Source organism: Styela clava, chromosome 11 (assembly GCF_964204865.1).
Source record: "Styela clava chromosome 11, kaStyClav1.hap1.2, whole genome shotgun sequence".
Taxonomy (NCBI): domain Eukaryota; kingdom Metazoa; phylum Chordata; class Ascidiacea; order Stolidobranchia; family Styelidae; genus Styela; species Styela clava.
In genome coordinates, this window is record NC_135260.1 from 11,717,914 (window position 1) to 11,735,573 (window position 17,660).

At 37.6% G+C, this 17,660-nt stretch overlaps 2 protein-coding genes across 2 annotated transcripts; one reads left to right on the plus strand and one right to left on the minus strand.

Moving 5' to 3' along the window:
- The first annotated feature begins 1,259 nt into the window (after window positions 1–1,259).
- LOC120347631 (uncharacterized) lies at window positions 1,260–4,063 on the plus strand. Its single transcript, XM_039417677.2, has 2 exons — window positions 1,260–1,520; window positions 1,886–4,063. Exons 1-2 carry the CDS (start codon window positions 1,421–1,423, stop codon window positions 3,541–3,543), a joined length of 1,758 nt encoding a protein of 585 aa, XP_039273611.2. The 5' UTR covers window positions 1,260–1,420; the 3' UTR covers window positions 3,544–4,063.
- Window positions 4,064–6,896: 2,833 nt separating this feature from the next.
- Window positions 6,897–8,512, minus strand: LOC120347632 (uncharacterized). Its single transcript, XM_078117870.1, has 3 exons — window positions 8,417–8,512; window positions 8,001–8,121; window positions 6,897–7,462 (listed from the first exon to the last, which is right to left on the minus strand). The coding sequence occupies exons 1-3, from the start codon at window positions 8,495–8,497 to the stop codon at window positions 7,161–7,163; spliced, it is 504 nt and encodes a 167-aa protein (XP_077973996.1). The 5' UTR covers window positions 8,498–8,512; the 3' UTR covers window positions 6,897–7,160.
- Between the last annotated feature and the right edge of the window lie 9,148 nt (window positions 8,513–17,660).

A 17,660-nucleotide genomic window follows, 5' to 3' on the forward strand; every position in this document is an offset into this window, starting at 1 on the left:
TATTAATTGTTGACCAATTTAACGAGCTAAATATTTTGGGTCGACTTGCTCATTACCGAGGTACATATCGTTGTATTGTACGCAAAAAACATCCATAACTGTTCTGATTTACTATTTAAGCCATTCGGAATTGGTGATTATGGGATGACTGGATTTTAATCGGCATCAGCACAAATTCCATGGTGCAATATTCACCAATGAATCACATATTTCTGTAGGTCGGACGATATATGACGATTTCTACTATTGTTGGTTCAACTGATAATTTGTTCACAATTTTGCATCGAAAGTATTTTAAAATAATTTATATAAACTGTGCATGAGTGAATATTTATTTGACGTCAAGTCACGCGCTGGGAAAAATAATTCCGGTCAGCAAAGGATCATTGAATGACGTCACGAGCGCACGTCAACTCAGACGCACGATTTAACCACGGGCCGTACTTAAAGTCACGCATATGATCTGTTGAATCATGACTGTGTCATCAAAATTCATTTGATCTGAAAGCTAATCAGCTTATTAAGCAGCTAGTTAGTTCCTGCAATATTCATAACGTTTGATTATATTAATCGAGTTATTATTCATAAACCTATTGGACAGCAAACCGTACGAGAAACGGGTGCTGAATTACTTCATGGTAGTCAGCTCTATTTTCCCAGAAGAGAATGCGCTGCTAAGAAAAACTAAACCAGATAGAGATTGGCGTTATGACTCGAGCGTTTGAGAACGTAAGGAAGCGTCATGTTAAAAGGAAACGGTATGTTTTGCGCTCATTTCATAATTTCCTGCCAATGTTGACTTGTGTCGGTATCGTCTTTCAAGAATAGCCTATGCTACATATTAGCGGGTACATATATTTAGTAGCGGTATGTTTAAATGCGATAGGTGTACAAAAGGACTATGCTGTAGGCGCGTAACACCAGAAAGTGATATTCTAAGCTTCGGTAACACAGGGTATAGTTGCGAATACACGCATAACGTTTGGTCAGGTCTTCTGAAGTCTGTGTACAAAATTGCTAAACATGCAGTACATTTTGGAATCGATATGTTACTCAGAAGAAATAACAGGTTTCTTCAGATAGTTTGTAGGTCGGTACACTTTTAACATGGTCGGGTGAATGTTGTACGGTAACTTTATGTTCGGCCGAGTATATACTAGTCATTGACAGCGTCCCGTCAGCATATGGTGAACATAAATATTGTGACTGGGATCTGAATGGGGCAAAAAAGTTGCCCTAGTCGAGCGATGCCACGTGAATGTGATAACATGTTAAAATGTTAGCAATAAGTAATGCCTGATCAATCGTGGTCGTGAGGCTTTTATGATGTATAAGTCGTGCTAATTATTACATATTATATTATAGATTATAACATTCATAGATATTATATTGGAACCAAAGCAGCGGTGAACAAAAATTAATGGCTTTGAGAAGTGTGCTCTACCCTCGTCCGTTCAAGTTTGTGATTGTCGGAGCACCTGGATCAGGAAAAACAACTTTGATACGGAAATTCGTGGCAGGTGAGTTTTTAAAGCCCTGTGAAATTCATGTCGTTATCATACCCAGGCAACTAGTAGTGACATGAATATGGAACGTTAAGTATCAAGTGTAAAGCTAACGAATATTTACGTAATATCCTCTCTTGCAATATTCTACAAACCAGTATCTTTTAAAGTACGATTAAAAAATAGTTCTCTTTTTCAAGACGGTTAAATGAAACGAAAGATAAATATGATAATTACACAAGACACATTCTCTTCGCCATTGTTCATGATTACGTATGGATACAAGATTTCTACAGATGCAATTTTCACCATTTTATCTTCCATTATATATTCTCATGTATAGCAATAATTATAGTTGTGCTTTCGCTTTTCTATTTCAGGATTTTCTGAAGAGAATGATCCAAACGATGGAGAAGAAGAAGAATTGTCAAAAAATGCTCAAACAAATTTATTGTGCAACTTGAATCATCTAACTCTAAAAACGACAGTAAAACACGTATGCAAAAACGGATCGTCAGTGGCCATGACAAAAAATGATATCACTCGTCGTCTCTGGGTGAAAAAATATTCCAGACATTTCGTCAGACGAAATATAGTTCTCACGGAAAATGATAAACGAGTCATTATTTGGGATGAAATATTTGTTTACATACAAAGGCCATTTCGAGGTGTAGATGGCAGACGAGGATGTCGGTCATTTTCGGCATCGACTAAAACTGAGGACTTAAAAAAAGCTGATATAGAAGATCTCAAAGCGGAGAGTGATGGAGGAACTGCAAAAGCTGCACCAAGAAAATCGTCCAGAAAACGTCGAAGCAAACGATCAACTATCGCCAATGATAAGCTGGATTCGTCCAAAAGAACGTCACTTCTTGGACGAGCATTACACGAAAGGTTGACGAACTCTGACATCGCCGAAATGGATGTGGAAATATGGGATACGGGCGAAGGTGAAAGTCATTGGCATCAGTGGTACAATTGCTCGGGGGCAGACGCTGTGCTACTTTGTGTTCCAATGGCATCCATTTTAAGATCCGAAAGCTATGAAAATTCTGAGGCAAACAAAAGTGACATCAAAATAGCGGACGACCTGAAAGAATTTGTTCCGGAAGAATTCTTAAATTCTCGTAAAATTAATGAAAAAGGTCTCGTGCCTCCGGTAATCTTAGTTGGTACAAAATCAGATCTGTGTGGAAGCCGAATCTCCCACTGCAGCGTCTTTGACGACACAGATATTGAGGATTCTATTGGACTGGATCTTGCGAAAGAAATTGGATGTTGCGACTTTGTTCGATGTTCTGGTTCTCGAGGTTGGGGAATGTCTGCTTTGTTTGAAACAGCCTTTGCCGTTTCGCTGACCAGCGATGGCAGTTATCGAGCTTCGACGAGAAAGGAAGTCATTGAATCGATTCCCAGCGATGTTGATAGCGTAATGGCACAGGAAGTAGCTCAACCCACGTATTTCAGAGTTCATTCATTTCAAAAAGATTCCAAACCTCCGATTATTAGTATAACAAAACACAACAATATAAACACGAAAGATGTCGTGAGATTATCACACCATGGCTCAGCAGTACAGAGGTCAAGCACTCCAAAGAAGCAACCGCCACAAATATTTTTTCCTCCACCTCCAGAATATTCTCCGCCGTCTACATGTCCGCCATCTTCGACTTCATCTCGTCTATGTTCCGATAAATCTTCGTCTCTGGAATCTTTGACTGACATACAACTTCATGGAATCTCACATATAACTCAGACTCCTTCAAAAAATATGACCGGGAGTACTATATCAGAATCTGAAAAGGGACTGACTCCTCCTATACCAGCGCCGAGAAGAAAACGAAACAAGAAAAATAGTAATCTCGACAAAAAGCCGTCGATCAAAAAAGATCAACACGATGAAGCTTCCCTTAGTACCGATGTTGAGTTACCACCAACTTCCAAATCTAGATCTCGTTCTCAATCTTCGTTGTCCAGCACAAAATTATCGCGACGTGAGAGGCGGGAAAGCGTTTTTCTGAAATTTATTCAGATTTAGATGGCAAACAATTTTATTTTTATTTTCAAGCAATCATAATGTTTACAATGAAATCAATACTGTGTAAAGTTAGCATATGTAAAATTGTACTTTAAGTTTAAAGCCCAGTCAAGATGTATAATTTTTTGGATAATGAACTACACCTCAACGTATGCTGGCTGTGTTTTCCATGGGCTCGCGATAGTCTTCTGAATACAAATTCTGACTATAGTACAACATCAGCACACCATTGAACTGTTCTCAAGTCAAATTCTCAATATTCATTTCATTTTTCTACCGATTTATTGCGTTTACTTATTCTACGCAAATTGAATCCAGCCGTACAACCACAATATTCGTTACAAAAATTAGTTTAATAAAAGCATAACTTTTGGTAAATCGTCATAAGTTTACTAACTACATCATAAAACATCTAGCGAGTATTTCATGAAGTTATCTTATCTGGTAATAGTTTATTATGATTATATAGTGCCAAAATGTAAAAATATAAAAACAATGAATAAACATTTATAATTATTGACGTGTCGTCTTTTTAACGCTTGCTTTAGTTCATCAAAGCAAAATTGATAAACTTTTTTCCTCATTCTCATGACTTTTGTCGATTAAATCTTGCCACAGATCGATGTATTGAACGCACGGGTATTACGAATTCCCTATAGTCTTTTTTAGAAAGTAATTGAGTTTGAAACCAACACTTAGTCAATATAATACAAGGCTTGAATTTATTATAAACTATACACTTGTGAAAGTGTAGCGCAGTTCAGATCATTCCATCGGTTTTGCAAACAAGCTTCCTCGTTCAATCGCTTTACGTCATGGTACTTTTACGCCACGCCAGGTATTCTATTCGTCATAATATTTTCAATGCTGAGCATGACATATAGATAGTTTGTGCGTTAAAAGATAACTTTCTCTGTGACCGTACTCGGATGTATAATATTAAACTCACATTCGCTGCTAAATTGTGACGTAATGAAATATCAGCACGTAAAACGGAATTTTGGTTAGATGAAATTCGTGTTTGCTTTCGATCGCTGTATGTTCATGTAACAATCTGTCTTATCGTCCTCATTAGAAATATGGTTATATTAATTACAGTAACTTTTGTTGTGAAGTTACGAGTCGTAACAATCCCTTTCCCCCTCGAGTGCAGGGACAAATGACGTGTAAAATAGGTAGTGCGCATTGAAATAAATTTGAATACCGTATGTTGACTGCGACTTCCTTGTATCGGTCACCTACTTCACCAAAAATAGGTCATTATAGTAAATACGGTGCATCTGTGTTGAAAATCAAACGCGTACAACCTACTAAACAGTATTAGTAAGTATGCGCGCAATTTGAATTCTGCTTTCATGGTCATATATGGAAATAGATTGTCATCACGATTATTCAATGAAACACACAAAATACTTTTGTAAATTTTGTATATTTGTGTTGTTTTTATGTGACGATTTATTAATAATGCATTTTTAAATTTCTTGTTTTTTATTGAGTCGTGCAGAACCGGTTGTTTATAAGTTGGATAACTCCAAATCTTGCGGGTGTATAATATATACTTGCCAAAAATTGCATATTCAGACGGATCGAAATTTAGCAGACGCGATAATTACAGTTTTTTTTTCTGTTTCAGCACTTCCTTCGTTGTACGTACAAACGTCTGCCTTGCAGATAATCACACACGTTTGACCGCGATGACGTCATGATAAGAAACGGACATGCAGGTCCACTAAGTCATGGGAAATTTGGATGATTTCCCGACTGTGACAAACGTGACTTATAATGATATATTTGATTTCATATGCCTGCTAATTTTGTAACATGTATTCAGTCACTATTATTATAGCTAGTTTATTCAAATGAATCACCACTGTCAAAAGTGGATATTACATTAGAGCTATGCGATACTTGAAATATTAGACCTCTACGCGTCGAGACTTGTTTGTTTATATACAGGAATGTATCCGTATGTACGTTACCTGATTTCCAAACGTAACATTTGTTTTGTACTAAAACACCCGTTTTGTTGGTTCGTGAAATATAACGATCCTTCCCGTTTATTGTCCAAACTGAAAACATCCTATCAATATCATTAAGATTTTGAATTTTACAATGTATCATTGGTATGTATTTTACCACTGGTCCTTGTTATTCCAGTAGTTTTGTCTTACTAGACGAGTGATTTTCAATCGGTGAATAACCTTCAGGTATTCCACGTCAAATTGAGGTTTCGCAATTTTTTTTCTGGCGTAATTTACGATAACAAAAAGAAATCCAATCAATGAGTACGTATTTGTTGTTAAGAAAAGTCTGTTGTGCGATAATGGGCAGGCTTCCGAGTTCATATCAGTAACAATAGCCAACCAACAAAATGTTGACGCCGACGGTGTCTTTTATGAAAGAAAATTTGCTTATAGCTGTTTCAAATGGTAGAGCTTTGGTTTATTTGTAGTAGTACCGAAATCAAAAAAATTATCACGGAAAATCCAGGATGGACAAAGCTAAAATTAGTTGTCAGTACTTTTTATAGGCAGCTTGCCTTGAAATTTCGGCGAATTTAAAAATAGTCTCCAAACGCTAATTCGCAAAAAGACTTCCAAAATAGCACTAAAAACTTGTCAATTGTGAAAGGATAGGGAGATTTTCGAATGGTTAAAGGTCGGGAAAACATCCAACCTTTTGTTTCACCGTTGCAAAATATTAACCATGATTTCAATTTAAGTGTTTAAAGAACAAGCCATTCAAACGTATGGATAAGTAATTTAAGCCGATCGCAGCTAATTGGAAACAAATTTTTAACCATTTATATCAATTTACTTATTCTTTAATTTTCGAAACAAAACTAAAAACTAACAAAGAGCACACAAAACCGCGAAAATGAACTAACGTTTTATAAGTTTGAACGGCCTCTCAACTTTTAATCAATACGTAATTAGAACTTTTTATTGCTGATCGGTCGTTGTTATGGTAATAAACAAGGTATTCGATGCCTGGAAAAAACATCTGTCCACAGCAAGATCTCTGAAATCCCAGAATCTCGTTTTAAAGTTCTTCCTTAGATAATTCACGTAAGTATTAAAGAGTCATGTGCTCTGAGTTTATGAATCTTCTAATTGTACTTTAGCTCTTTGATACCATAAATTTAATGTGTGTATGTCTTTTTCCAACCCAAGTATATAAGCATTTGATCTTATCGTTGTTGATTTTTCTATGCCAAAACTGAATGAAATAATTATCAGCTTATTGAATTGTTTCACGAAAATCGAAAATTTTCGTTTCGTGTTCCGCAAATAAATTACGATATAAAAAGTGTTCTGCTATTCAACAAGGTTCGAAAACATTGCACCAGACTATTGTCGTACGACATAATTTAATCGCCAATCCGAAAGGCAAAAGCCTAAGAAAACTTCAAGACTAGAAACGACAAAATAACATTAAAGTATTAATGCGCGGAAAAGGATCAGGTTTTGATAAATGTATTTGATAATCTAGCACAAATACCCAACACAATAAATACAATTTAAACTTTACAATTATAAAGAACCATCCCATAACAAAAAGTCGTTGTACCAATATAAGCTACAGAGTCATATTATGTTCCACTGGCTTACATGCATTCAAAGTTCTTGAGTGGCGATTTGTTCACCGTACTCATAGCTCGGTTTGAAGTTTCTTGTTGTCATGGGGTACATATCTTCACTTCCCATTGCATCATATTCAAGAGGATATTGCCTATATGTTGTAGCCACCGGTTGCCCTCCTGGATAGTACAACGGATCTTTGAAAAGAGGTGGATCTGCAATACGCGGTCTGTGACATAAAAGAGCAATTCCAGTCACTGCCGCAATTGCTGAAGTGATGATAAACACAAGCATAATTAAAATCCAGTTTGGCTCGGAGTCGGTGTAAAGACCATCTTCTGTTAAATGTAAACGATTATTCAAGTTAGTTAGTTATTGTATGAAAGAAAAACAACACTAACTACAGGCCATCTTCAATTATTGAAATTCCGTAATATTTGTAACTTGTTTGTTTTTATTCATGTTTCCAAAATAAATGTAATAACTCAATGGTCATTTTGGCATCGGAAAAGTCTTAGTTTAGGGACCAAATATTAGACCCAGTACAAAAGACGCGATATACTAAGTTATCAGTGCTTTTATTCGCAGGTTGTGGAATACCTTGAAATAAGCAAACTATTCAGTGAGCACCAACTCTCAAAATGAAACTTAAATTAGGCTCAAATGTTTTTGCAAAAGTAAAGTATAGGGAAATGGTTTTGGGGTCAAGAAAACATACACTAGATGTGTAGAAATCACTCTCGGGAACAGTATACCAGACACTGATAAACGTACAAGAGCGTCATTATTGTGGCCACGTACCGAGCATCACAAAATAATTCGAAAATTGTAGAGAAGCAGTGTATATTTTAAACTAAAACTGTTAGCAAAATTTACTTAGTTGTCCATAAGCAACATCGATCATCATCAAAATTGTGAAGATACTTCGAAGAGCACAGGACAACGTTGCAGACATTTTTACTGATTTTTGAATAGTATTTAGAATATCGCCAACGATCTGTATATCAAAAACATAAAAGTATATTGTATGTGCAAGCACAAGGGTAGCGACTAGCTATGTGGGATTATTTGGCCATGCAATTATAATATATATATACATTCTCATTGACCCATGCCCAGTGGCGTAGCAAGACTCTCGTGCCCCCCCCCCCCCAAAAAAATATTTCGTGGGAATGACCCTAAAAACTTTTGGACATAAGCTAAAACAACCCTTTTTTTATTTCGTCAAAAAGCTTAACATGTCGCTATTAAAAGGCTATGGTAACCTAAAATTTGCCGTTTATCTTGGTTACTTTAATTTTTTTCATACGTGCTTCCTCTTCTGCCCTCTTTCTGTGTTTCTGTGCGCCACTGAGAGATTTTGCTTTCGACATTCTGACAGCCTTCGTGATTTTGCCGGTGCGATCAAACCACAAGACGCCGAAAATCGACGACTCCCTGGCATTGTTACGTAACAAAACGATTTGAGCAGAACTAACATCAACGTTATAAGATGTGCAATACTGGTTTCGCAATGCAGCTTTTGATTTTGCGGCTTAAATTTCCTAATTCTAACCGCTTGGGCCCCTATTTCGCCGTGGGCCCTCCCGCGACCGCGGGGGTTGATGCTACGCCACTGCCCATGCCGACACCTCGCCTTGCGATCAAAATCATACATTATGACGTCGCCTGAGCCACAAGTTGCAAAATATTGACCCCCCTCCTGAAAAGATATTAAGATTCAAACAGTAATGACATTTGACCAAAAAAAAAAATGAATCTACGCCTATATATCTCTAAAGTTTCGAGGCTGCTTGGGGTAATATATTAATTATTTACGAAGATAGTCAAAAGACCTCATGCCGGTATTCAGATTCACAGGAAAATTATATACTGTATAACAATCGCAACTTACTATAATACATTATGTCGTATTACTTCTCTAACTGTATATCTACCTTCTAGTACAGTCTTGGCTTTCAACTGAGCAAAGCGGTATAACGAAATAAAGTTGTCATACAGGAATTTTGCCCCAGGCGATATAAGCAATAGCTTTATTACTTGTACCGTACAGATATCCACGCGGTGGTGTTGATCCTGCGATTGCTAGGTCGTAGAACTACAAACGATGCACGCCGTCCTACTACTGCCAAGAACGGGCGTCATCCCAAAAACATCTTATAACAAAAGGACCAACTACTGTATGTCCGCCCCAAAGGCTTATCACGTTCACATGTAGTACACAACGTTACATTTATTATTACTTTGTATTGGAGGGAGCATCAAAACGCTTCACATGAATTTTTGTCATTACACACACATATGTAAATATATATATATACATCAATACGTTGCAGTAATATCTGCCCGGTCTTAAATGCTTTAAACATAGCTGATCTAAAGGTTCGACGGTTCAAAGAACTTGTTTGTGCGTTAAGGGTGTTTCAACATTCAAATCCATGCATCTGGAATGGGGTTGCCATGCGTCAGTTTTTTTCCCGGACATGTCTGGGATTTTATTAGTGAAATTTGCGTCAGGTCTCCGCGGAATCGACTAGAATCGATTCCGATGCATTGGAATCGATTCTTAAGGTTAAAACTTGGATTGCAAACAATGTGTAACGTTTTATGGCAAGTCCTTCACATATACCTTTAAACTGCTTCACTGCTATGCTGAATTGCTACGACGTCGTAAACTTCCCCATATATGTCCTTTTCGCTAGAAGGCTTTTACGTTTATTCATTTCAAAAGTCTCTGTCGGTTCTCAGGAATTCGTTTTTTTTGTTTTGTGCGATTTTGTCTACTGTGACAGGTTGAATATCCATTCTACTTAATTTTTGCTTTCTTGTCCTTCCACATATTTGAACATAGCTCTCGTTTTTGATTTCATATAGTATTGTTGGTATGTTTTTTCGGCAAGATATGTCGAGGAATCGAGAATCGGATAAGAATTGAATACTTGTGTTGTGAGTAGTCATACTTAGCATCCTTACCCACGGATATGTGGACTGATATAAAAACCGGGCACTATATAAGCCTCACTGTTCATTGTTTTTCCAATTGAGTTCCTCCCCAGTATTTAGCAGAACATTCCTTCTATGTCACTGATCAGGGCAGTAACATAAAACTGGTTTTGGCAAATATCAAACGTGTCCTTTGTTGTTGCCATATGCTGGCAACTGTGTTACGGCATACTCTTCAATTCGAAAAGAAAACAGCACTGTTAATCCAATTGAAACTGAAGAAGAATTTGAGTATATATGTTGAAAGTATTTGGTCAACGGTCAACTGCATAAAAGAGATAAAATAGGGGGCGGCAGGGGGGCGATTGCGCATTCGAAAAGTCAAATATATATAGTGAAAATCGCTGTTTTCTTTCTTCTTCTGATGTTTTCTTCGGCGTGGCGTGGGTATTTAGGCCGTGAACATCAGTATTATATCGCTTTCAGTTGATTCTTTAATTGTATTGCATTCCAGCATGAAGAAGTAGCATTTTAAGATAAGATTTTATTTCGATTCATTCGCAAAAACAAAATAAACACATATACACAAAAGATTAAGGCGAAGAATCTGGAAAGTGAACAAAACCTAATAAAATAGATTTAAAACGTATTAAACGCGTTCACTTACCAAAGAAAACGAGTCACAAACAAATAAACATGAATATTGACGCCAGTCATTACTCAGGCGTTTCACTTGGTAATCAGGTTGCGTGCAATCTTTTCAAAGACAAAACAGTGAATTAAATATCCGCTGTGCGTGTGATGCGGCATGTAAACAAACAATCCGAAAAATCCTAGAATGAGGTGCGAATGCATGTTTCCGTTCCATGCTCAAACATATATCTAGTAAAATCTACTAAAACGTTAAAACACCAATGAAAAAATCGATTGTGAATTTTCAAATATCAGTTCGTGCAGTTTAACCGTAAATATATACTACTACCATCCGGTAGAATCCGGTCTTCTCCATATTTGAGCAGAGCATAATTTCGTCCATCACAAAATCTTCCATTTTGCACCCATGTTGCACATTTCCAGTCCATCATTAAAAAATCTGCTATTTCTGTTATTTGTTTATTGATGTCACTAAGTCTGGGATTCACTTCTCGAATGCATATCTTCGGCTCGAGGTAGCCACGTCCGCACGCGACGGCGGTCGGTACTGATAGAGCGTTTACATACATTTGTACAACACTCCAATATTTTAAATTTCCTAAGCATATATTTTATATTTTGAGAAAATGATTTTGGTGTTGAGACTTGAGATGTCTTTGAATTCATGAAAATAGAGCTGACAAAATTTTACAGAAATTAAAATCAGCAATAGTGAGTTGAACGATTTTCAGCGTTAGAAGATATTTAATAAATGGAAATGCATTGTCATCTCAGTTAGATTGCATCATATAGATAGATATTTTGGGAATTCATCAGAGCATCATAAACTTCACTGGTGTAATAGCAATTGGAGACGTTTTGTTAATTTACTATTATTTACATTTGGCGTAATTTAATTGCAACTTTATAATTTTCAGCTTTGGTTTATTGCTCGTTCATTATAGATATTACGTAAAAAGTTATACCGGTTTATACCATCCATTATACTGATTTCAGATTTAGTTTAAATTTTCCAACCGAGTTGAATTAATAATGATTTAGATTTCATGCTTGTACGACTTGCTTTTAATAAACGCAATGTTTTTATATATCAATATTTTTCACGCTAAAAATTCGTTCTGTTTTTTTTATAGAATATATCGTAGTGCAATAGTCTGTAGTTGTTTCCAAACTCAAGTTTACATGAACTACTTGTATTACAAAAGTCACATAAAGCATCAAAAAAGACAGAAGCGAACAGGAGTCATATATTTCCATTTCGAAGTCATTATTGACTCCGCTCATCTATGCGGACGCAGAACCGCCACGAGGCGCACAATTTTCATGACGTCATCGCACAAGAACGTTAAAGTGAAATGCCACAAATATCTCGCAAAGCGGCTGTCTCTATCCACCGAAAATTGAATTATCCCCAACGTCTGGAAGACAGCCAGAATAATACCGTTGCCAAAACCATCCAAACCCGTGAACGAAGCGAAGTCGAACTGCCCCATTTCACACCTGTAGTGAAACTGTTAGAAGCGCTAATTCTCCCGACATTTAATGAGCACGTCATGCCTTCCCCTCACTAGCATGGCTTCAGGAAAGGGCATTCGACAACAACAGCGCTACACATGGTCCACGATATCATTACCAACGGTTAAAGAAACCAAAGCCGAATTGGCGAACCGGTTCTTGTTGCACTGGATCTCTCCAAAGCTTTTGACACTGTAAGCCACAACATAAGACGTAGCATCTACTAATTTATCATTGACTGTCAAAAGATGGATCAGCAACTACCTACACGGCCGCAAACCTTGTTGAATTTTGCAACGCCAAGTCAAAACACCGGCGCATGGAACAGGGCGTGCCCCAAGGCGGAGTTCTTTCACCAGCACTGTTTAATCTGTATCGTAGCAAGTTGCCACAGCCTCCCGAAGGCATTAAAATAATCTCGTATGCCGACGACTGCACAATGCTGAGCTCAGGTTCTCTGCCTGTTGGCGCTCGGAGTCGTTTGCTTCTAGTGAGACCGGTAATATCCGGTCTCGCAAATATATTCATATGCTATTTGTGTTAGTATTTTTACTCTTATCATGATTCAATATTTTTTTCATTTCTACTTCTACTTTTGTATAATTTAATGCTAGACTATTTCATTTCACGGGTGTCGCTGCTCGATAACCACTTCTGGTTTATCGCGACTCCTTTCACCGCGGAATGCAACTTTTCATCCTCTTTCCTGATCTCGTATGTAAAAAGTGTATTTTCGATGTGGTGATAAAATAAACTACTGATTACTGAAATAAACCAAATCTTCGAAAACCTTGAAATCTATTTGAAGCCACTTGATGAGTGGTTCAAGTCAAGACACCTGGCACTCTCCGCAGAAAAATCGTCATCTACAATTTTCACAACACGGACCAAGGAAATGAACGTAAAACTGGGCATACAAATCGACAATAAAGAAATTCCAACTGTGCAACGACCTAGGATTCTGGGCATGGTTTTCGATAGCAACTACACCTTTCCAGCACACGCCAGCAGTGTGAACGACCAAGTTTAAAGCCTCAACAATGTTCTAAAGTCACTCGCGGGCACAACATGAGGTAAAGACAAGTATACACTCCTTACCCCCTACAAAGCCAGCAGTCAATCCGTCATAAATTGTGCTGCACCAATTTGGACACCCCAGCTCAGCGCTACGCACTAGAACTCCCTAGTCCCTACAACGAAGGCAAACTGCGACTCTTAGAACTATTACAGGATGTCACCTCATGGCAAGCGAAAATCATCTCCCCGGGTAACAAAGTTGCTGCCAGTGAAGGCTCACAATGAATATCTATCCACGCAATAGACCTTAGTCATTAAAAACTCATCCTACGCGCAAAAAGAAAAGTGATGTAAACAAAACAATTTTAACATTAGCTCTTATGGGGAATGTGATCACCAGAGCAGAAATTTGTATTTTTTGTAATTTTCTAGATACAGTATCTTACATTGTAGACGTGTGCAGTTTTGAAGATAGAATATTTTTTACATTTTTTTTGTAATTTTTATCATGATAAACATGATCAAGATTTTTGATAATCGTCCATTGAAATATTGATGAGCGCGGTATTTCCGATGACGTCATTCTCACTATACCCAACTATCCATGACATTCTGCCAACGCGCCGTGCTCCGTGGAATATGCCCTCCAAATGCGGCGCTAATGTCGCTTTGGGTACGGTTCCGGTGGTGGAAGCGTTTAACATTGACAGTCTATAACCCATACCATTTATATCACGTTTGTTTTATGGTTTTACGCATTTATACCTGTACAACTAGCAATCATTTACTGAAGGCATGCTGACGTGTTATTTAAACTACCGGTACCGTACCAAGGCTGCAAGAGGTGAAAACTAAATTATTTAGTAAATAGGCCTACGAATAAAAATGTTGGCCAGCCTGCCAATAGGCAGGATAAGTTGTACGGTACCGGTATACAAACGAAGATGAATATCTCCAACCTAAAACGGTACAATACCGGTCTCCTAACTAGCTTAAAAAACATGACTGAATACGAGAAAGAGATTTATTTCGTCAACCAGAATACAAGCATTGAATCAATAAAAATTAGGTACTCCTGAGGTAGGCGCACCAAAATGTCGCATAACCTGAACCCTAACTGACTCAGGTTGTGTACCATCTTGGTGCGCATACTTCAAGGGGTCCAAGAATTATAAACAAAACACACCGTTATTCGGTATAGACTGGGGAGCGATACGACCATCACAGTCAGCTCCCCCCCTGCCTCCCCATGTTCGCTATCAAGATTTACAGTTAATTGAGATGTTTGAACAATTTAACAAAAAACGCCCCTCCTTGGAGGAAGGGTTGACTAAGTTACGTAATACATTTGGATTCGGTGAAAAATCGTAGTAAACCACTGCTTTTTTGTAAATTTTCACCTAGTGGACACTTAGCAAGTACAACAGTTAATTTATAAAAAAAAAAAGATGCTCCAGAAGTATGCGCCCCAAGATGTCGCCAACCTGAATCCTACCATGTTCAGGTCAAAGCGTATATATAATATAAGCGAGGCAACGCTAAGACAATGGACGCCATCTTGTGCCTATTGTTCTCGGCAGTTTAACACGGCGCCTTATGAGAAGTTCCAACACAATTATTAAAACATACCTATTATTTTCACTAATATTTTAGGTAGAAAAATTTTGAAGGTCGCGTTTTGAAGTAGAATCTTAGCCGTACATGCTTATATCTTTTCATGTTGGCCAAATTACATTTATAGTACATTAAATTGTCTTTGAAGACAAGTATACCGGTTCCGAGTTGCTTCCGAAGTAAATTTGCCACTCCAATCGTCATAATTAACAATTTGACAATAGCGTTTCTTATGACGTCACAGATGAAAAGTTGTTTTTATTCGTCGAAATTACCGGCCGACCCAACTTTGCTTCAATGGCCGTTTTTATTTCTGGGTAACATATTTTGTCTGTCAAGCTCCATAATGCCCTACTGCTGAGCTCCAAGCTGCGCTAGAAGAACAAATGACATTGTAAGATTGTTGCGGTGACATTTTACAGCCTCAAATTGGCGTATCACTATAAAATCTTTGAAAAAATGACCAAAAATGGTTCTACGCTGTGTTTGTGGTCAAATTTAACGCATTAGATAGTTTTGTATTCCCAATTGCGTTATATATTTAGATAGCATATATCTTAAAGTTCAAAATCCACCCTTCAGTTTCATTCTAGCCCTTATAACAGCGGACTTATTCGATTCGGTACAACAACACGACGAAAATTTCCCATAAGACTCCATTGTTTCGCGTTTCCCAAATATGGCACAAGATGGCGTCCATGCACTTGTTTAACATTAGGCAATTTGGTTGCCGGCCGTTGGTTCAGGTCAAGCGCCATCTTGGTGCGCATACCTCTGGAAGTCGGATATTCAAGCATGTGATGATTGAAGTGAGAAAAAAATTTGAAGTCACGTTTAGGATATTTCATTAAACAACAATGGAAAAGGTACATTGGAATCAGTCAAGCTTTAAATGCTAATGGCATTAATAAAAGAATATGAGAAATGAAGACTGAAGTTTCCATCTGAGACATTGGAAGACGCTAAAACCTTATAGACTAGATAGTGTGGAAAGCCTTCTCACAATGCAGTAATAATGGAACATATAGGCTATTCATAATATCATTAAAGGCTTTAAGTTGAACTATATGTTTAATTAAAATATCTATCTTTGCTAATAAATGCTGAAAACCATTTATTTCAATCTGCTGAGTGATTAGGGCCAGAAATTTGCTGTAGGGACCATCACCAGGGCTGGATTTACTACAGTACTAATGGGCTAGGCAGGCTGAAACCTAGGGCCTCATCATACAGGGGCCTCGAAATTTGGTTTCGAAGTTTGTAATTCTTTGGAAAACTTGACAAGTTTAAACCCTGAAAAAAGTATATATATATATATATATATCAAGCTTTTCAGAGTAGAAAATTCTGTACACAACTGGTTTCAACCACGTTGTAAACAGCCATTATTGCGTCGTTTGCATCATAATAAGGGAAATTATTATGCGCATTCTGCTGGAAGTTTCTATGTTAAAGTATGGCTGTAGCGGTTGTTTGATTAAACAAAATCAAAATTGGAAGCAAAACTGCCTTTGGTAAATTTTTATTCTTTTAATTAAAAATTTGCACACATGAATGGGGAGAATGAAAAGTTTAATGCACTCGAGTTTTTTAATTTTAAGCAATGACATATGTGGTGTTGTTTAGAGAGAAATTCTGAGCTCAAAATATGAAGGGGCCTCTCATGGTCTAAATCCAGCCCTGAACATCACCAATTTTGGGATAGGTACATGGTGTCAACATATAAACTCAGTTAGGCCATTAGATTTTAAAAGGTGTACCAGAAATGTACGTAGTTACATGAAATATATAACATCCAATACAACCAAAATAGGTCTTTCGTTGAACGCCAGATGTGGTCCCGGTACCGGTATTTCAGTATTCTGTTATCACAAGCAGTTGGAGCTTCCCACAGAGCACGGCGCGCTGGCAGAATCTCATGATATAGTGAGAATGACGTCATCGGAAACACCGCGCTCATTAAAATTTCAGTGGACGGTTATCAAAAATCTTGACCATGTTTATCATGATAAAAATATGTGAAAAATATGCTATCCTCAAAACTGCACACGTATACAATGAAAGATATCTAGAAAATTACAAAAAATGCAAATTTCTGCTCTGGTGATCACATTCCCCATAAGAGCTAATGTTAAAATTGTTTTGTTTACATCACTTTCTTTTTGCGCGTAGGATGGGTTTTTAATGACTAAGGTCTATTCCTTGTCGGATGCTACGACCAATACCACCCCTGCCACATAATAAGCACCAGAGAATCGCTACATCGAAAAGTCAAGAAGGGATTGGTTGAAACGTTTGTCTACTTGGCTGAAGCCTTTTTCAACATGTCGAGAAAGATAGCACTCCAAGAAATCCATACTAACTTTGTGTCAGACTACCTTTGCCACCAAGAACAAAACTTGGTCCTGTTGGGAGGGTATCCACCACCAATCAGCAAATCCGAAAGTTCCCTGCCCAGAATTACACGACGCTCTCTCAACTACGCTCTGGGTGGAGTCGCCAAACAAACCACTACGTGGCACGCATTGATCCAGCAATAAGGGATATCTGCCCTGAATGCAGAACCGGCCCACATCTATTTATCTGTCCAGCCAAACCAACACACTTAACCACAAGGGACCTGTGGGAAAACCAATCGAAGCCGCTGTGTTCCTGGGTCTTCAATCACAGAAAGACGAAGGGTGTTAACAACAACAAGAACGAATCCCATGAAGCCCAAAAAAAAATTCGAAAATTAATAAATGTAATAGCCTTCTAGCAAAAAATATAATCCTCAACCACTGAAAATTTCGA